Raw genomic sequence first — 22,393 nt, forward strand, 5'->3', positions numbered from 1 at the left:
CCCTGCACAAAGTGAAATTAGAATCTTTGATACTTACTTAAATAGACTAATAAACTAACTACTAGACCAACCTAACTTGATTATTTCTTCGGAGATGAGCCGTTGCGGGCTTGCAGCCACCTATATGGGCCTGTAGTATGTACTCACATGTTCATGCCAATTGCTCTTGCCAAAGTGAGATCATTCTATATATTTGTTTTTTGGTGAATGAGATAGTTCTATTAATATTACGGATAAACAAAGATCATTCTTGCCAAGTGCATTTTCTTGTGTTGTCCTTAAATATTAAAACAAAAGATATCCAACAATTCCAAGTCCGTCGAGAACTCGAATCGGGCCCAGCCCAAATGACTAACCTCCAAATGATCATTGGATTTGGGGGCTTATTTCTGCCCTTATTAAAACACAACTATGTTTTTGGACATAGCATCACTTTAATTAGAAAGTAAAGTATTTATAATATTTTATCAAAAACAAAAGTATTTATAATATTGTTTTATTTTATATAAGAGTTTATTTATTTTGACACAGATTACAAAATAAATTTTTTATTAAAAATATATTTTTTTAATATATTTATTTTATATTTATTAAATAAAAATATTTTAATTTTTTATTAATAAATTTATCATGTAATTTTAAAGGACATATTAATTAAATTCTTTATATAATATTATTATATACACTTAAAAAATAAATAATAATGTAAATTGACAGGCACTCATGACTAGAAATAATAATCACAATTTGGGTGATTACAATTAGTTTCAGTTTAAAAATGAAAAAGTTGATGTCCAAATAGGTCCCTGACTTTTCAAACTTTTGACAAATACATCCCTGACAAAATTTAAATACAAAAAAGTCCCTGACTTTAACAAATGGAGGACAATTTAGTCCTTCCGTCTATTTGCCTCTCATACACCTAACGGAACTGGCTGACATGGCTGAAACGGTGTCCAGGTGTCCGTTACGGTGCCACGTTGGAAGGGAAAAAAAGTTCGAAGGACAAATAAGTCCTTGACGTCATTTTACAAATAAAGTTCGAAGGACAAATAGGTCCTTGAGATTTTTTTTTTCAAAATTAATAAACTCATTTCCTAAATTCTCTCATCTACCTCTCTCCATTTTTATATTTCTCTCTACTATTTTTACTCTATATATAATTATATTTTATATTTGTAATTTGACAAATCAAAATATGTCATTCGATATTTTTTTACAATTAAAATATTTTAAATGTAAAATTATACACATTAAATTATTTTAAATTTTAGATAATGAATGTTAAAATTAATTACTAATAAAAAATTAGACTTTTTCATATAAAAATAATAACTAAAAATCTTATTATTTAATTTTTTATCTGCAGATATCTTGGTCTTCTTAGTTAAAAACTTTTGTCAACTTACTACTTTTCTGTAAAAGTAGTTTGATTTTATAAATCTTTTGTGTCATGCATAATTTATATTGTTAGAACAAAGTGAACTATAATTTAAAAAAAATATATATTCTCGTAATGTTATTATGCATAAAAATACTAATTCTAATATAATACACAAATGTACTAATGCTAACTTAATACATGAATGATGCACAAATGAACTAATGCTAATTTGATGCATAAATGAACTTATGCTAACTGATGCCATTGGTATGATGAAAACTGAACTAATGCAATTTAACAAATTCTAATATAATACACAAATGCACTAAAACTAAACTAATATAATTTAAGAAAAAGAGTAGAAACATAACAAGCCCAATTTCTATAATTTTAATACAAATAATTTAAATTATAGAATAAAACAAGTTAACTAGATTTCAAAATACAAGCATAATTTTATCAGAAATTATTTTTAATATGGAAAGAAAATTGGTGTTTTGGTTGAATATTGGCTAAGATGCTGCCACGTGTTCAACACGCCCCCACGTGTTGGCCAGAATAATGCCACGTGTTCACCACGTCCCCCACATGTTGCACCACGCCCTCCACGTGTTGCACCACGCCCCCCATGTGTTGACTACCCACAAAAAAATCCACCCATCTATAATTACACTACATTCTCCCATTGTCAACAAAAACACAAATATTTTTTCCATACAAAAAAAATTAGCCTAATTTTATAAACTAAATTCTCATAATAGAAGCATAATAGAAGTATAATGAAAAAAAAATTCTCAAGGACCTATTTGTCCTTCGAACTTTATTTGTAAAATGACGTCAAGGACTTATTTGTCCTTCGAACTTTTTTCCCCTTCCAACGTGGCACCGTAACGGACACCTGTACACCGTTTCAACCACGTCAGCCAGTTTCGTTAGGTGTGTGAGAGGCAAATAGACGGAAGGACTAAATTGACCTCCGTTTGTTAAAGTCAGGGACTTTTTTGTATTTAAATTTTGTCAGGGATGTATTTGTCAAAAGTTTGAAAAGTCAGGGACCTATCTGTCTTTTTCCCTAAATTCTTTATATAATATTATTATATACACTTAAAAAATAAATAATAATGTAAATTGATAGGCACTCATGACTAGAAATAATAATAACAATTTGGGTGATTACAATTAGTTTCAGTTTAAAAATGAAAAAGTTGATGTCCAAACTGATTTAATTAGTCTGTCTTAAATTAAATCTGAGTCATGAAATTTATTAAAGATGAAAATTCAGGTAAAGTAGACTTCAGGTGAAGTTGATATCTGAAAGTCATTAGATGAAAATTTAGTCAAATCAGTCAAATCATTTAACGGCTCTCAAGTATTAACTTTATGTGAAGTCGATTGCACCTAAATTTTCACCTTTATTAAATAACTCAAACCAAACCAATGTAATTACGTTAGTTTAATATCTTAACTATCTCCGCATATAAATATAATTTCACGTAACTATCCAGTTATTTTAAATATAATTAATTTGGAGTTTATATCTCTCTTGAGACGTGTTCAGAGAGATAAGAAAATTGCTTTCATCTCAATTCGGAGAACGAAAAAAACAAGAACCAATTGCTTTCATGTAAGTTGAAAAAAAAAAAGAAAAAAAAAACAGCACCATTTCCCCAATTCCACACCATCTTATCTTCAACTAAAACTAGACACGTGTCACGCATGCCATTCACCTCAAAACGCCGTCGTTTTGAACTCAGATATTTTTATCTTTTCCTTTTGAACCATTCTCAGTACTTCTGAGTTCACAGTTTCAGTTTCAGAGTGAAGTGAAAGGAAGACGATAATGGTGGCTTTTGGCGGGAAAAAGATGCGCCAAATGGTTGTTGGCTTCGGTGGAAGTGGCATCGGCCAGGTCGTTGCCGCCGTCGCCGTTTCCTTCCTCCTCCGCCTGTTCACTTCTCCCGGTCCCGCACTCCCTCCGGACGATGAAGATAATGACGGCGGCTACGAGGTGCCGGAGAACGGCATCCACGACGCGGAAGCTCCGCCTTCCGGAAAGGTTACGCCGGTTACAATCCGATGGAACAACATCAATTGCTCCCTTTCCGATAAATCGTCCAAGTCCGTGAGTTCCTGTTTAATCTCTCGTTCATTTTTTCTTCATTTCGTTAATGCTGAGCTACTGTTTGGTATCTGAGAAATTCTGAGGAAAAAACTAGTATATATGTCTTTAATGTATCGTGATAATTTGAGAAATGAGAATATAATTTGCTGCACTTGTTAGTTCGATCTGTGTAATAATCATATTGTTTTATTCGTTCTATATGTTGCTTTATTTGTTGATCATGATGTTTTAATGAACAGGTGAGGATTTTGCTGAAAAATGTGAGTGGAGAAGCAAAACCTGGAAGGTTGCTAGCTATAATGGGGCCTTCGGGTTCAGGGAAGACAACTCTGCTTAATGTTCTTGCAGGCCAGTTGGCAGCATCGCCTCGGTTGCATTTGTCAGGCCGTTTGGAGTTCAATGGAAAGCCTAGTTCAAGGAACACTTACAAGTATGCTTTTTAGGAAAACTTTGATTGCTGCAATTTGAGTTCATTGAAGTAACCAAAGAAAGAACCATTCGTATACTGTTGTATTGCTGTAGGTTTGCTTATGTGAGGCAGGAGGATCTCTTCTTCTCACAACTCACTGTTCGGGAAACATTGTCTCTTGCTATAGAACTCCAGCTTCCCCACATTTCATCTGCAGAAGAGAGAGATGAATACGTGAACAATCTCCTTTTCAAACTAGGCTTGGTGAGAGTCCCTCATATTCCTTGACTGCTGGGTCGTATATGTTGTTTTATAGCAGTATTTATTCGTTTCCTAAAACCTTTACAGTTTCGAAGTTTCCTCTTAGAATGGATGTTGATTTTTCTTCTAGTCTGACATGTTTGTAATAAGAATCGCTATTACAAGTTACTTTGTGTCTCTTATATAACTAGTTTTAGCGTTCCGTTTCAAATTTTGATTGAAAAGATGCTACAATTTGGATACCCTATGTTGCTGATATTACACGTTTTGGCAATTGTATGTTTTTCTATTCAAAAGGTCAGTTGTGCTGATACCAATGTTGGTGATGCGAAAGTTCGTGGAATCAGTGGTGGTGAAAAGAAACGCTTATCCTTGGCATGTGAATTACTTGCAAGCCCATCTGTTATATTTGCTGATGAACCCACAACAGGTAACATGGATCTTTAAAATTTGTTTGCTTCACAGTGGATTTGAACAATATATTTGTAGCATACCTTCCTGCTAGCTCGTACTCAATCTGGATAGCCATTGACATATAAAGTATACAGTTTAAAAGGTGCAAGATAGCACTTCTTTTTTATTAACTCTGGTTTTTATGTGTAAATGGGCTGCTGGCAAATGTGGTCAATTTTCTCACACAATCATAGCATATTATTTTCCCTCTTTTCATAGAGTTACATGATCTGCTTTCAGGACTTGATGCCTTCCAAGCTGAGAAAGTCGTGGAAACTCTTCAACAACTTGCCCAAGATGGTCATACTGTAATTTGCTCTATACATCAGCCAAGAGGTTCAGTGTACAGTAAATTCGATGACATTGTCTTGCTAACAGAGGGTTCACTTGTGTATGCTGGTCCTGCCCATGATGAACCATTGGCATACTTCTCAAAATTTGGGTAATCATCTCACATTCTGACACTTCTTTATCTTATGCTGTCTTATACTCTTCACACTTAAGGAATTTTCTCTATGAAATATTATTTCTAGGACCATGTTATAAAACACACATGCATATGAATGCTCTACATTCTTTTCTCACGATTATTTTCCGTAAATTTTAGTGATCAAATATGTTTGCCCCCCAAAAGGAGAAAAGGATCTGAGGCATCAAATTTTCAATGTTTGTGTGCTTGATTGTTTAACATCGTCTCTCTAAATTTTATGTTTCATTGTTACAGATAAGAAATAAGTGGTAATTTGATTTTACTAAAGTTTTATTAGTGATCTTATGGCTGTTAGTACCTAGCAATTGGCTGATAATTGTCCATATAACAGGTACCACTGCCCTGATCATGTGAATCCTGCTGAATTTTTGGCTGATCTTATATCTGTAGACTACAGTTCTGCTGATAGTGTTTATTCCTCTCGAAAAAGGATCGATGGTCTTGTCGAGTCATTCTCGCAAAGGCTATCTACATCTTTTATAATATATGCAACTCCAATTACTGTAGATGAGCTCTCAAAAAGTAGAAAGAAAATCAGTAGGAGGACTATTGTGCAGAAGAAAGGAGGTTGGTGGAAGCAATTTTGGTTGCTTCTTAGGCGAGCATGGATGCAGGTCTGCCTTTTTCTTTTCATTGTCTGGCTAGTCATTAGAAACAGGGCCTGAATAAAGTTTCGTTTTTGAATTTTTTGTCATGATGTTTCTTAACAAAAGACTTGCAAGATTCGCTGAAGACATTTGGCAAAACATAATCATAAAACTGGCAATCCAATGTTGTTTATATATCTTGTGTCTGCTGCAGTTTAATTGTTTAATTTCCAATCTGCTTTTAGCTTCAACAGTATCACGTTTGTTTTGATTTCTTCATCGTATGTGTAACTGTTGGATTGTTCTTTTTGTTTTGGGCACAGAGAAGATGTGTTTGTACAAGTAGTTTATTTCTTTCAGATTGTAAGGAGAGTGAAACTTATATTTCTCATTTTACTTTATTCTTGATTCTCTGGCTGATTAGGCTTCCCGAGATGTACCAACAAACAAAGTTCGAGCAAGGATGTCAATAGCATCAGCAATTATCTTCGGTTCAGTTTTCTGGAGAATGGGAAATTCCCAGACTTCAATACAAGACAGAATGGGATTACTTCAGGTTTGTGATGTTCTTGATTCATGTAACCTGTTTCTCATTTGACCTTGTAAAACAATTTTGAAATGTTTGTATGTTAATTGTTATAGTTGATTTATGTCCTGGTTAAATTGGAGAAAATCTTATCAACATGCTAGCATGATCTTCTGTGATGGGTTATGCCTCAGCTATATCAACACAGTGGAAAAAAATGTACTAAAACTTTTGTACACTAAGTCTCATTTTTGGTTTACACATGTTTCTTTGTTTGGGTTTTTTGTGCACTCTATATAATAAACAACCTGTGTAAACGAACCCTTTTCTTCCTATGTTAGCAAATCATTTTTTATTGATATTAAAATCATATAATCTAGTCAAAACAAATTGAACATAATAGGAAGGATATAGTAATGAAAAGGTGACTAACCTTTCATATTTTTGTTATGCTATTTAAATGAAAGTTTCATTGGACAAAGTTTCGTTTGCTTCATTACATGGATGGACTCTCAGGTAGCCGCAATAAATACAGCTATGGCAGCTCTCACAAAGACTGTTGGTGTATTTCCAAAGGAACGCGCCATTGTTGATAGAGAACGTGCAAAAGGCTCCTATTCTTTGGGTCCCTATCTGTTCTCAAAATTGTTAGCAGAGATTCCGATTGGAGCCTCATTTCCATTGATGTTTGGTGCTGTTTTATACCCAATGGCTCGTCTTCATCCTACTTTGCTCAGGTCAATTTCCTTATAGAGCCTTAAAAAGGGAAAATTTATCTAAAGTACTCTTTCCTATAGGTTGTTAAAATAAGTGGTTCCCCACATATGAAGTTTCCATGATTTCCTAAAGGCCATAACTTGAACCATTTATCCTTAAAACTATAGAAGACCTATAAAGCTAATACATTGAGATAAGTGATAAATGAATGTTTTGTAGACAATAAATAACATCTTCTACCCTTTTCTCTGGAATTTTTGTTTGTCTTAATTTTATGGAGGAAAAAAAAAAGGCTGAATTCTGGGGAGTAGGGAATAGAGACGCAGAAGTTTAGTCTCTGTCATTCTCTTTCCACTTCCCTTTTTGCCTCTGTTCTTTGGATCACTTTATTTCAGTTTTCTTTCGAACTTATATATTGTTGATTTACAAGTTTTACATTTTAGATTTGGGAAATTCTGTGGAATTGTCACCATGGAGTCTTTTGCTGCATCTGCAATGGGTCTCACTGTTGGTGCTATGGTTCCAACCACCGAAGCTGCAATGGCGGTAGGCCCATCTCTTATGACAGTTTTTATTGTATTTGGAGGCTACTATGTCAATCCTGAGAATACCCCCATCATCTTCCGTTGGATTCCCAGCGTTTCTCTAATTAGATGGTAAGCACATTCTGATTCTAGATGTTAGAAGAGTTCCATAAACCAGAAACACAGAGCTGAAAATCTTACCAAAGTTAAGCATTGGTTTTTTTAATGGTACTATGTCTTTCTAATTGACTCATGCACACTTTCAGGGCCTTCCAAGGACTTTGCATCAATGAATTTAGTGGTCTTCAATTTGAGCATCAGAATTCTTTTGACATTCAAACTGGAGAACAGGTGACAATAGAGTCCTGGCTTCTTTTTTTTTTTTTTTTTTTCAAGTGGAAATATGATCATGTTTAACCGAATTAATAACAAAGTCAAAATTATATACATTATGACGTGCACATCAAAGCCAAAGAAATTTTTTTCAAGTAACGAAAAATAAAATAAACGCAAAGGGAAGCTTGACAACATGGTAACTTTTGGATTTGAAAAAGGATGTGAGGGGGGAATTTTTTCTAAACTGATCTGATGGTAGAACAATACCAATAGCTGTGGTGCATTTGCTTTCACCTCATCTCTTACTTAAGCTAGAATTAGTATGTCGATACTCTTGTTAATATTGCCATCATTTGATCATTTCCGCTTCAGTTGTGTTTAAATTAACTTGTGATCTATTGTCTACTTTTCGTGCATAACTATTTTTGTGGAAGATATTTTCACACAAATTTACCATGTAGTTATCTGATTTTCTACTTTCAGAATATGTGGAAAGATGGTAATTTAATGGGATCTGCTATCTTGAATGCTGATTCAATTTCCTCTTTCTATGTTCCCCTTCCCTCAATGTCTTTTGCAGGCACTTGAGCGCCTTTCCTTTGGAAAAAGTAGGATTAGTGATACAGTGTTAGCACAAAATAGAATACTGTTCTTCTGGTATTGCACCACCTACCTTCTCCTTGAGAAAAACAAGCCTAAATTCCAGCAACTTGAGCCAATCCCACTTGAACAAAACAAAACACACTTCAAACTCGAGGAATTAAACCCTGAACAAGTTGATCAGACACTTGAATCTCAACCTGTCAGCCAAGATGGATCCAACCAGCCTCTTGAGTCACCTGAAGTGGATCCTATTGGTCCATTTGTCTTAGAAGGTTTGTAATCAGTTGGGCACTAATGCTGTTCTTATCAGATATCCACCTATTTATTAATTTATACAATACAGGTACTAAGTAAAGAGATACATATCTTTGCAAAGGATGGCCTCCTGCAGTCACTGAGGCCCTAAGCCGTTCCCCATAAACATGGACCACACACAATCAGGATGTGATTATCGAACATACAAAAAGTCAACTTTTCTTGAAGGTCTTTACTTGTAAAAATAAAAAGAAAAATTAGAGTGAATTTTGGCCTCTTGAGCTGTATCATGTTCGATTTTACCAGCTGTTCTCCATTCAATAACAAGCATATGTCGAAGTCATCCATGCAATGGGTTTTGTTGAATGTGAATATTACTGTGATTAACAATACGTAAAGGTCCAAGCGAGTAAAGGTTTTCTGTTTATGAACTTAGGGTGGCATTAACAATTTAACATGTGCCTAATTGATGGGAGGTGGAAGCCTAGTTATTCCTAATCGTTCGTTCTTAGGCCTAATTGATGACTTGTTTTCGATTGCATTAGTGGATTTTGTTGGCTTCCTAGTGTCAGTAGTGTGCTTCTTATTATTATTATTATTATTATTATTATTATTATTATTATTATTATTATTGTGTGTATTTATCATTATTAGGATTTGTCTTTCCAAACAGATTTTTTAAAAAGATTTTTTCATTGTGTTACGTTGATTATAGGAAGCAATAATACGCCAAACAACGTCAGAAAGATTAAGACTTAAGAGAGAAGGCTCTTACTTCTTAGAAGCAAGGAAACACGCACGCAGCACGCTACCCTTTATTCCAAATATGCGGTGTGACGTATACGTATGTATTATTATTGATTGCTACCCATTCCTCTGGCTCTTTCTCGGAAAACAACTTGTATATTTCGCCCTAACTTCACTCCAACGTCCTTCAATTCCCTTACGCTGCATCATCAACAATATATATATATATACACACAACCTGGCCACATCATAATAATATCATATCCATAATAACGTCCATCCACTATACAAACTAAAAAAACAATGCAATCAAGAACTTGTCTATGCTCTCTTGGCCTTCCATCACTCCCTCCTCCTCCACGGCGCAATTCATCACTACCCTTTATTTCACACACTAATAGGAGGAGCTTTATATGTGCATCATCATCATACGGGCACCACAATTACAATGATGGGAAGTTGGTGGATGAGGACATGATCACTCTCAGATGGAGAATCCGGGAGATTGAGATGGATGAAAATAACAACAATGAAGCTCCTTCTGATTGGATGAGCAAATTGGAGAAGAAATACTTTGCAAACTATGAGTCAGATGTGTGTGAGGCAGTTGGATTCTTACAGAGAATGTTAATGGACACTAGACCTTCCTTCGCATTCGCCATCATCGCTCTGCTTATGCTAAGCATGTCAACCTCAGCTTCACTACTACTCTTTAATCTCGTCCATTATTTAGCCAACCCAATCATGTAATCTTTCAACCAGATATATTATATAGGATTAAATTCTTCGATGCTCAACTACTGTTACATGTGATGATAATGAGATCTTAGAAATAAATAAATGTCATGTTATTAGAGACACTGATAGTAGGTTGAATCATTTGGCACTTTAAGATTATAACAAGAAGTAGCAGAAAAACACATGCTAAATTCTAGAAGTGGAACTTCTAGATACTATACTCAAGGTTCCTAATTAAAAAAGGAAACGTATAAGAAAACTAAATTGGTTCGACTTGTCTATAACGCCGTTATATAGTTGGCAAGTAATTAATTAATTAAGATTAATTAATTATTATATATCATCATAGCTCCACGAGACAGATGCATGAGAAGAGTGGTTCTGATGTTCGTTCTAGATTGTTGAGTTTAATTTCTTGGTACCCATTCTATACGTGCCGTTTCGTTTGTATTTATTATTTAACTACAACTTTTTGTTGACAATGTCAATCTTTCTAGACACAATTGCAAAATAATGTTTAGTTGTAACCCTAATCTTATGCTGCTTTTTGAATCAAACTTTGTTTCTTCCTCAAAATTCAAGGCCAAATGATGACACTTCCAGTTACAAGCCTTGCAAGGGATGACCCCGTCAAATATTAAATTACTAATAAATAAAAAATTAAATAAATACATAATTATATGGATAGAATATATAATTATATCTGAAATTATTATATGTATTCTGCAGGTTCCATGCAAAATGCATAAACCGAGACTCACATGTTAACCATTAGGTCGGCGTTGCCCATAATAAATAATTATTTGAAAAATTCCTAATCATATATATTGTTATTAGATTATTAGAAACAGTTGAGGCAACGTTGAAATAGATAGTAATAAAAACAAAAGGGCCGTCCTTTGTTTTGTTTATTACTAATATTAACAATTAATGTTAAAGGTCAACCCTCTTTTATTTCCGCTCCATCACTTTTTCTTCTTCCTTTGCCCCACACTCTATACCTTCTTCGTATTTTTCCATTACTTTAATTATTTCATCTCGTGCTATATTATGCACATAATTCAAATATCTCACCTATATTATCATCAGATTCTTACTTGTGACAAGAATTATTATTCATGCAATGCACCTTATAATAACAGGGACTGATTATTACCTGGTGTTATTATATTTGAGGGACACGCGTCACTTTCCAATAGGCCGCCACATATAGAGAGAGACGCGGTTTGAAGCAGATGTTAATTACCTGTCAATAAAAAAAATAAAAGAAACACGGTTCCGCCACATTACTTAATTAGCTTGGCTTCTTCTCTAATTAAGATTAAGATCAGATCCTTAATTTACACTTCCCTTTCAATTATTCAATTACTGCCCAACTGTGCTTATTATAAATATCATCATCATAGGAATTGAATCCACTTCATAGTTTCACATACATATCCTAAGATAATGCAATCCACTTCTCTGATAAATTATTCCTCATCAGCACCATATTTTCATGGAAGGAAATTAGGGAAATCTTCAGTGATAGTTATGGCATGTTGGAAGAATAATGATACCAACAATAACAACTACTATGGTGGTAGATTGGTGGATGAGAGCATGATAGTGCTGAGGAAGAGGATCCATGAGATGAAGATGATTGAGAGGAACTACGAGGCACCTTCTGATTGGATGGATTGGGAGAAACAATATTACACAAGCTATGACTCCATGGTGTTGGAAGCCATGGCCTTTCTCCAGACACAGTTGATGAACACAAGGCCAAGTTTCGCTCTTGGAGCTATGGCTATTCTTGCTCTCTCTCTTCCAACTTCTGCTGCTCTTTTTTTCTTCCATCTTCTTCACTTTACCAACTCTCTTTTCTCTCCTGGGATCCATTAGATACATTCATACAATACAACTAGTACTTAGTGCTTATAGATTAGAAATATTTGTGGTTGTATATATTTTTGGAAGCATACTATATATATTAATTTGGTATATGAAAGCAAAATTATAAGATCATGAGTGTCCCTAATTTTATGCACACTTATTCATGTCTAATAATTGCATATAACTGTGTCAGGCACTCTCCAATTTCTTACAAAAAACTTCCCAAATGTGGTAATATATTGTCTAGTCTAGAATGTATAATAGTGGTGCAGCAACATATATATATGAGACAACAAAAGAAGAATTGAAAGACTTGTATTGAACTAGTTGGATCCTTGACAAAACTGTATTAAAGCCTTCTCTTAATCCTTTCATTAGATATGAACTTAAGTAATTAGTTTCTCTTAAACTTGAGAAATGTTGTATTAGAAGATGGATGAATAATCGATATAAATGAGAAAATTTATAGTGTAAGATTGATAGAAAGAATGTATTATTAGGTCCTTACTGATATATGATTAGCATGCATGCACAGAAACAATGATGGATGATTGATCATGATTATTCATGAGCAACACAAGCAACTTGGCTAGTTATTAGCAATTCCAAGGTTGTTCTGATTCTCTATCTTTTTGCTGTCAAAAGATACACACATAATTGATTAGAATAATCCAGAAAATTATTGGAATTAACCACAGTACTAGTGCACTACTTTTGGTACTTTTTTAGCTTGTTGTACATGTATATAAAGATATGAACGAATGAATATACTTATCTTTCAGAAATTAAATGGTGGATGGGAGATGAGATGGAAGAGGCCCCTTCAGTCCAAGACACAACAGCGAGGACTAAACAACAGCTCCTGCATCGTCGGATCAGGATCACACCATGCCGCCATGATAGTGTGCTCTTGAATCGACGAGTCAGCAGCTGTGTTTCAGCCCTCTTCTACTGCTTCGGACTGGACTGAAGTGAGCCCCTTCTTCTTCTTACTCCCCCCTCCATTCATCACAACAACAATGATAGTATTATCATCATTGGTTACAAACACAAACATGCATATCTTGTGTGTCTAGGGTATTTTATTCTCAAACAGAATTAACCTAGCTACTAGCTAGGGTTTTGAGTATTCCTGAAGAGAGAGTGTGTGTGAGTGAGATCTGGTACGAGGAAATTGATTAAAGCCAATGAGGTGTGAGAAAGCTGAAGGGTGGGGTTTGTTTAAATAATAAAGAAAGAAAGGAAGAAGCTAAGGATATTTTGGGGACATGGAAATCTAAAGGCAGGCTGAGATGAAGATTTTGGGGCAGTAGAAGCTAGCTTGAGTTGAATTATATATAATGATGATATGGTTGAAATTGATTAGAAGAAGACTAAGACTACACTATCATTATTCTATCCATGACACTATAGTACACTAGTGATGAGGAGGCCAAGTTATATCTAATCAAAACAGCTGGAAGGCCTTAACATTATTATGTATGTGGCACAAATTCTTAGAGAGTAGGAGTAGTGAATCAAATGGTGCAGCAGAATAGCTGTCCCAGTTGCATTTCTTTGCATCACAGATATATGTATCCTTCCCCCTACATCAGACCCCATCTAACAACTTGTTCTTTGTTACCTAACCCTAACACTCTCATTACCTTGTCCTTTCTCCCCTTATTATTAACTACCCCATGGTAAATTTCATTATAATGCTATCTTGCATGCATGATATTCAATTCATTCCAAATACTTGATTGATGATACTTGTGATTAAGAAATAAGTAAAGTTACTAATCTTAGGAAGTGTCCTGCAATGTTGGTTCCCAACCAGTGATTATGTGATAATTAAAGTAGTTAGTTACTGGTCCCTAAATAATGAATGTGATGAGTGGTGTGAAAGATGGGGAGGCCGTACTGAACAGTAAGCTAGCTAGATAGCATGTAAACTTTGGGAAATGAACACATGCATTGTATTGTTTACTCAATACCTGAGTTATGAGTTATGAGCCCCAAAAGATATGAAAACACTTCCTTTTATAAAGAAAAAAATAGGAAAGTACTTTCTTCGTCATTTTCGGGAACCTTTCTTATATTTGGGTGATGGCGGGTTTTATCATCATGACTTATCAGCCATTCTCACTACTCAATAGTCAAATGGGAATCTTTTTCTCTGTTCAGTACCGTCTTGTCTTTTCTTTTCACTTCCTTTTTATATCTTTTTCTCTTTTTTAATTTATTAATAACATTATCTTTTTTTATTATTGGACTAGAAACATTATCTTTATTTTGGGCTATATAAATAGGGTCTATCCCAATACAATTTAGGCCCAAAGATGATGGGCTAACAGGCCCAATTGACCAAAAATCTGAATGAGAATTGAGGATGTGACCAAGAATAGCGTGCATGCATGACATCTTAAAGATAAAAAACAATTCATGACCCAAAAATAAAAAACAAAAAACAATCTATTTGTATGTTATCTCAGTTCTCCTATCTGTGCAGCCGAGGCCTAGTACGGATGGCATATCCATATGCTTCTTGTAAGTTGTACCTGGGTTCGAATCTCAGCTGAGATTGAAAATTATTTAAAGAATTCATAATATCCATGTAGTGTGTGTTAGGTTGTCCAATCTACTTGACCCAAGAAAAAAAGAAAAGTAAATCGAATTACAAGAATAACATGCATGCATGACATCTTAACAATCAAATAATAACACTAACACCTAGATAATTAATAACCTAGTAACATACATAGTTTGAATTTAGGGGAAAAAAGAAAAAGAAAAACTACCATCTACTCTAGAACTTTATTATTATGCTGCATCGTCATAATATTATATATCGTTTTAAAAGTGTTTATTTTAAAAAAATATAATAAAAAATTATTATTATAAAAAAGTATTTTTTATTTTTTTATAAATATTTAAATAATTTTTTAAAAAATTATAATTTAATTTTAAAAATTATATTTAAATATTAAAACTATTATTTTTTATAAATTAAAAATTTTTAAAAAATTACTTTTAAAACTTACCAAAGGCACCTATAATTATAAGCAAATAGATTATGAAATTGGAAAGCCAGGTATCAAGCTTTCAAGCATGTTCAATGTTCCTAACCAAAATTTTGACCAAGACCATGACTAATAATGGCAGTATTTAATTGGAACCTAATACTAGAGTTTTTCACTTTGGCGTAATTTCCCCGTAGAAAACATGTTTCATTTCAATGCTTACGTGTGAAGTCAGAGTAATCTCTCTGAATCTCTACTACTACAATTCAATTTCAACTAAAATGAACCCACGCGATGTGCCAACGATAAATTAATAATAGTTTATAATAAATATTAAAAATGACCATATTTATATAATTAAATATGTATAAATTAAAGTTAAATTTAAAATGTATTTTGTTTAAAATAATCTAGAGTATAAAAAATTTGGATGTTAGAGTTATATAAAGTATTTGTTGGTTTGTTTTTGTATTTGATTTCGTTGATGGACTTAGTCTTCTTATGTGGCACTCGTCCTCCTTTTTCTTTATTGATTATTGTTAGAATTTTTGCTTTCTTATTTCTATCGTAGATTTTTGTGAAGGTATATTTTTTATGGATTGTTGAATTGTATGCACTTTCTATTGTGCTTGTTCCATCTTTGCATGTATGTTTTTCTTCCGAAGATATGTCTTGAATTTATATAGTTTTCTTTCTCCTTAATCTCTTGATGTCCATGTAATTTTCCAATGACATCTACAATAAAAAGAACAAAAAATATAATTTTTTAAAATAAGTTATTTTAATAAGAATAATTGAAATAGTATAAAGTGAAATTACTTGTTAATATTTTTCTTTGATCCACTTTGTCAAATAATGTCTCAAGTGATACAAATTCAAAATAGTATTAGAAAGTGTTCAATTTAAAAATACAATAAATATGTTTGTTTTGTACCTTTTCATCTAATATAATCATTTCTAAGTAAAGAAATTATTCTTTATTTGTGGATGTTAATGTTTTTTATCGACGAACCACATAAACTTTGATAAACCAATTGTGTTTGTTTGATGATATTGTCTAAAGAATTATGCTCCATTGAGTAAGTTTGAGATATTGTGTAGTGTGAAAATAAATTTTTTGTGCTAAATTTGATGTTATTTAAAGAAATAGTAATAAGAGACTTATATAAGTAGTTCAAATAATATGGAATTTGAATAGATTTGTAACGTAAAATTTATTATGATTAATAGATTATTATGACATTTGAAAGAATAAATATTTATTATATTTAATGAATTATTTATAAAAATAAATAAATTAATTATCGGGGTTATTGAGAATAGATTATTTGTAACGGTAAAATATAATAAATATATAAATATGAATTTTTGTAAGTTACAAATTTGCATATATTTCTATTGGTGGTATATTTTTTTATATATTTTATTTTTTTATTAATTTAAAAATAATAGTTGATTTAACAAAAAATAGTAATTGATTCTAAAATTTTGCTAAGTAAACAATGTTGTTAACATGATATTAGTAGAAAGAGAAAAATAACTTAAAAATAATGTGGGTAAACTTGTGTATATACTTTTATATATTAAGAATAGATTGATTTATGATATTACTCGGCTTTTGATTCATGAACCAAATCTCGTGATATATTTTGAACGCATGAATCGCCATATTTTTTATTGTCTTTAACTTTAATATTATTAATATCTAAACTCAAATTTATATCTCTTGAACTAAAGGACTCATATAACTCCATTAGCTTAATTATTTGCTTTTCATTTTCTGTAAAATAAGAGGGTAAAAAAGAATTGCTCCATAAAACAAAAATTGTTCTCTTTCCTAGACTATATATTATAGACTATTTATGCATATAAAAATGGCAAGTTGCATTGACATGCAAGTTCCAATAATATATTCAAATTCGCGTCGGTTGTTTGTGCACCCTACAAAATGCAGACAAAAAAAGAAAGAGAACCTATTATTGGCCAATGGATGAGACCGAAGCTGCGCAGCATAATCATTCATAAATAAGTTAAAGTATCATAAATAAAAACATAATAAAGTCTTTTTAGATGGTAACAAATTATATAGAACAACATTATATATTATTTTTGCGTATATATTTTCTTACAAAAGGAATATAAAAATATAATACAAAAATTATCGGTCACACGCACCATGTGTCTTTATCGAAGAAGTCAAGTGGTATTGTCTAACCGCATACCCACCAATCACCATATCCTTCAGACTTGAGAGAAGAAAAAGAATCTTATCAAAAGAAAAGTGGCAGAGAAAGAGCAACGAATAAGGCTTTTATGGAAAAGGAGAATAATATATAATATATAATAATATAATAGTAATTACAACAAGAATCACATTCAATTTTTATTTTACATTAAACAATTTTTTTATAATTAAGACGTAAAATTTATAAAGTAGTATGGATTGTACTTCATACTATGAAATAATAAAAGGGCAATAATTAAGTAAATTTGAAATCTGAAAATAAGTGATTATAAAAAAATTGTTTTCGGTGCACAAAAGTAATGAGATCATAGATAATATCCATTGAAAAGGAATCTGCGGAGATTCGTAATGAAAGCAAGCCTCACACCTAGTTTCCCAATGCATCCTACTGTTTGCATTATTCCTTTCACACTTCTTCAAAGTATAATAAATAAATAAAATTAAAATGTAAAATACCAATCCAGTTTCCATGAGTTTTCGGTTTAGCTTTCCGGGAATTTTGCGAATAATTTCTGTCCAATAAATTTGTATTTTTTATAGGGAGAATTCAGCAGAGAGAGTGAAAGAAAGTGTGTGTGTTTCTTTGTTGCTTCATTCGCCACGCGAAAGAAACAGTGAAACACATAAAATTGCCCCCAATTGAAAGAAAGCTGAATTGTGATTTGAGACACACTTCCACTTGCATCCCTTTCCTCTGTTCCTTTCTGTCGTTATATAAACTTCCACAATCAAACACGCCTTTTCATATCTCCGCCACCTCTCTTCTCTTCTCTTCTCATTTTTCTTCTCTTTCGCACGAATCCTATCTTCATATATTTATTCACCACCACACATTTATATTCATTCATTTCCCCCCAAACTCAATTCAATGGCAATCCCCTGCCCTCATTTCATTGCCTCCGAGAAAGCAGCCATGGAAGCTGGCCTTCTTCTCCCCTCTTCCTCTCTCTCTCAGCTCATTCTCTCCCAAGACGATTTGAAGAAAATTGCCGCCTACAAAGCCGTCGAGTACGTCGAATCCGGTATGGTTCTCGGCCTCGGAACCGGCTCCACTGCCAAACACGCTGTCGACCGAATCGGCGAGCTTCTCCGTCAGGGCAAGCTCAAAGACATCGTCGGAATACCCACTTCCAAGAAAACGCACGAGCAAGCCCTCTCTCTCGGGATCCCCTTGTCGGATCTGAACTCTCACCCCGTCGTTGATCTCGCCATTGACGGCGCCGACGAGGTTGATCCTCATCTTAACCTCGTCAAGGGCCGCGGTGGCTCCCTCTTGAGAGAGAAGATGGTTGAAGGTGCTTGCAAGAAGTTCGTTGTAATCGTCGATGAGTCCAAGCTCGTTAACTATATTGGTGGTAGCGGTTTGGCTATGCCCGTTGAAGTTATTCAATTTTGTTGGAAGTTCACTGCTTCCAGGCTTCAGAATCTCTTTCAGGAATCTGGTTGCGTTGCAAAGCTCAGAACTTTGGGCGAAAAGGCTGAGCCTTATGTCACTGATAATGGCAATTATATCATTGATTTGTATTTCAAGCAGAGTATTGGAAATTTGAAGGCTGCCAGCGATTCCATTCTGCAAATCGCCGGTGTTGTGGAGCATGGAATGTTCATTGACATGGCTACCACTGTTATTGTTGCAGGTGAACTTGGCCTAACTGTTAAGAATAAGTAGTAGCTTAATTCAAACACCATTAAATGACATGAACAATAATGTAGGTAAAATTGGAATAGTCAAGGAGGTAGTTTAATTTGTAACGGTTGATGCTTTGACATTTGGGGCGGCCTTTGGGGGTTCTAACATACGATACCTGGTGTAGTTGCAATTGCTGGAGAAAGTATCTTAATTTCTCCGCCAATTTTGTTATTTTTGACCTGGTTTGAGCAAGCAAGCATAAGAGAATTTTATAGACTTGTTGGGAATTGGGATTTTCAGTTCATGTAATGGCTCTTGTGTTTTGTACACAAATTGTTATTAAACTGATATTGTTTAACTTATTGAATTAATCCAATTCAAATTTTGTTCCTTTTTCCCTCTTTGATTTGGGGATTTTATATTTTGGTGCTTAGCCTTTGTCTGATTCTGAAGTACTTTTTCTTTAAATCAAGATGTAGCTGCTGTTCATAAATCACCTGTAGTGTTTGCATCCATTTAATTGCTATTTGGGATCCAATAATTCGTGATTGTAAGTACACTTGTTAACAGGGTTTGTAAATTTTTGTAAACGTGGAAACACTTTGTGGTAGGTAGATCATAACTATCCTCATTCATTGACTTGAAAAAAGATTAGTTGTTCTGTACTTCTCTGTCTAACTGTCTTATGGCATTGCAAAAGGCTATAAGATTGTCGTCATTCATGCATTAAAATTTTTCAATTATATTGCCATGATTATTAAATAGTGTGAATGCTCGAGCAATTATTAGCATTGTCCTCTGCATTTTCTTGTACTCTATGAAAAGGAGACTTCAGCTGCCTACCTAACTTCACACATGTCGTGTGATCAAGTTGTGTTCTTAAGTGGTTGATGCTTCTATTAACGTGTCTATATTGATTTTATGGATGAGCATTAACATAATGGATTATTGTCTTGTTTTCACGACGAATTCTTCCTCATTAGAAACCATTAAAACTTGTTATTTTGTCTTTAGATTTGGAAAGATGGGGCAGCTCTCGCAATTGCTGGTATTATTTCATATAAGTTGTGTTGTATTTCTAGCTATCAGATTATTTGAGCTAGGAAAAGCTTCTTGTTAGTAATAGTATTCCGTGATTAATACATAATGATTAAGTCATGATAACCTTATTCATGTAAAATTGGTGAAGTATGTTAAGTTTTCCATGATTGGTTAATATTTTATCGGAGTTATGATCATTTTTGTGATCATTTATGGTATTTTATCATTGAGACCAATTCCTAATTCTCTTCTTACTACCTTTAATATTATGTACTTTTTTTGTTTACTGCAGTTTAATGTTGGATCAATAATCTGATATACTTTTCTTACATGTTAGATTTGACATTAGATATTTTAGATGAGATCAAACGTTCACTATAACTGCTTCATTGATAAGTCATAACTAGGCTGCAATACTAACTTATTTGACATTGGGTTGTGATTTTATTTAATCATGCCCATACTTGAGTTATTTGAAAATTAATAAGCTTTAGCATAGAAGATGCCAAAGTTATGAGTATGATGCTTGCAGTTGTTTGCAACGACCAAGTAAATAAGTTACATACTAGTAATATTCTTGGTTGTCTTAGAATTCCTTAATTAACAATGCCGTGACTAGTGTTCTTTGGAATATGCTGACCCCAATTGTTAGGTGAGTTTCGGTTCTATCATCACTGATCTAGACCATTTTAACTTTTGTAATTGACCATTGCTTTCTTTCTTGAATTCAAAGGTCAGAAAACATGTCCGGTATAGGAGATTGCTTTAAAACACAATTCTAAAATTTCTTTGTTTTATCTCAAGTTGATTTAATGTGGTGATTAAGTTAGGCACTATAGTTTATCTTATCCATTTGAATGAAGAACTGTGGCGGCATAGAATCTCTTTAATCCCGGAACTGCATGGATAAAATAGAGCAGTTGTGTGTTGACTAAAGGTGTGCCTACTGCCTTAGACACCAAAAAGAACAAAAGATTTGAAGAAGATATCACCACTCCTGCTTTCCATTCCCATTATTATTTTGTTGCGACATGTTTAAACATGACTTTCACCACTCTGGACTTAACAACCACACGACACAATATGGTAGGAATTGGATACGTGTTTGAATTGGGTTGTGTAATGGACTGAAGTCCAATTCTGAAAGAAACAATCTGTGCATGAGCGTCGTTGCCTAAAACGATGCACAAATCCAAATAGAGGGTTTTGTCACTGTGTAGATTGCAAGATTCTTCTACACATGTAGAATGCAATTTGTTAAGCTCTTAGGAAGGATTGCTGCAAGACTAAGCCAATTTAGGATGACAATTTCTGAAATACTGGGGTCAGTAATTAGTGAAGATATAGGTTTTGTAGGTCATTAGTATTGATTTCTAAAGTAATTAACAGAAGAAAATAAATGTTTTTAACTATTTTTATTTGTGTGTAATGACAGTTGACACTTTATTTTAGTCCGCTTCTTTTTTTTTTTTTCGTAGATAATAAAACCATTGCCATTGACGAAGTAGGTTATATCACCGCATTGTTATTAGATGTTACTAATGCATATTCTATAAATATCATATAAAAAAAACACAATTAAATTTGTATATTTTTAATATATTAAATATATTAAAAGTTTTAAATATTTTATTAGAAAAAAATATACTTTTGTTCTTAATATTTGTGATTTTTTTGAAAAATATATCTATTATTTAGTTATATTTAATTTTATTTTTAATGTTTTCGATTTGTATCAAAATTATCCTTAAATGTTAACTCCATGTAAAATATTAGGGATAAAATTAAAAATTATTAAGGATAGTTTTGACACAAATAAAATACATTAAGGATAAAATTAAATGCATCAAAAATGTTAGGGACAAAATTAAATAAAATTAAATATTAAAAGTATTTTTGAAAAAATATTACAAAGGACAAGAATTATACTTTACCTTTTTATTATTATGCTCTTACTTTTCCGTTATTACTCATCAGCATATAACTTTTTTATGAATAAATAGTCAAATTCGTCCTTGAAATATTACCCATTCTCTAAATTGGTTTTTGAAATATTTTTTAATTAAATTTATCATTAAAAAATTTTAAATTAGTCACATTAGTCGTCATGTCATTTTCGTTATAAAAGTGTCAAAATTTACTTATGTGACACATTAGTGATATCACGTTGACCACATCACGCACTTGTCAATCCTAATTAGCTGCTAACATCATAAGTTTATGCAATTAAATGAAATCAATTCCAAATTAAGGAGGATCTTGAGACATTGAAAGTTTTCAATTTAGAGTTAATTTGATCTAATTTTATAAACACTAGTGTATGTTCCTGTACCTTGTACGGGATAATACATAAAATTATATTAAAAATTTTATTAAAAAATTAAATAATTCTAACATTGATAGAATATTATTTTTAGAAGCAAAAAATTTAAAATATATTTATTCTAT

General features: G+C 32.9%; 3 protein-coding genes across 3 annotated transcripts; all 3 read left to right on the forward strand.

The window, feature by feature from the left end:
- Window positions 1–2,948: 2,948 nt before the first annotated feature.
- Window positions 2,949–9,098, forward strand: LOC112711989 (ABC transporter G family member 7). Its single transcript, XM_025764753.2, has 12 exons — window positions 2,949–3,506; window positions 3,746–3,936; window positions 4,029–4,179; window positions 4,474–4,606; window positions 4,870–5,071; window positions 5,451–5,733; window positions 6,131–6,262; window positions 6,749–6,969; window positions 7,393–7,605; window positions 7,740–7,824; window positions 8,390–8,684; window positions 8,756–9,098. The coding sequence occupies exons 1-12, from the start codon at window positions 3,225–3,227 to the stop codon at window positions 8,764–8,766; spliced, it is 2,199 nt and encodes a 732-aa protein (XP_025620538.1). The 5' UTR covers window positions 2,949–3,224; the 3' UTR covers window positions 8,767–9,098.
- A 2,387-nt stretch (window positions 9,099–11,485) lies between these two features.
- LOC112711992 (uncharacterized) lies at window positions 11,486–12,159 on the forward strand. Its single transcript, XM_025764755.3, has one exon. The coding sequence runs from the start codon at window positions 11,602–11,604 to the stop codon at window positions 12,034–12,036; it is 435 nt and encodes a 144-aa protein (XP_025620540.1). The 5' UTR covers window positions 11,486–11,601; the 3' UTR covers window positions 12,037–12,159.
- A 5,127-nt stretch (window positions 12,160–17,286) lies between these two features.
- LOC112711993 (probable ribose-5-phosphate isomerase 2) lies at window positions 17,287–19,295 on the forward strand. Its single transcript, XM_025764756.3, has one exon. The coding sequence runs from the start codon at window positions 18,143–18,145 to the stop codon at window positions 18,941–18,943; it is 801 nt and encodes a 266-aa protein (XP_025620541.1). The 5' UTR covers window positions 17,287–18,142; the 3' UTR covers window positions 18,944–19,295.
- Window positions 19,296–22,393: the final 3,098 nt, after the last annotated feature.

The sequence above is a fragment of the Arachis hypogaea genome, chromosome 9 (genome assembly GCF_003086295.3).
Source record: "Arachis hypogaea cultivar Tifrunner chromosome 9, arahy.Tifrunner.gnm2.J5K5, whole genome shotgun sequence".
Lineage (NCBI taxonomy): Eukaryota > Viridiplantae > Streptophyta > Magnoliopsida > Fabales > Fabaceae > Arachis > Arachis hypogaea.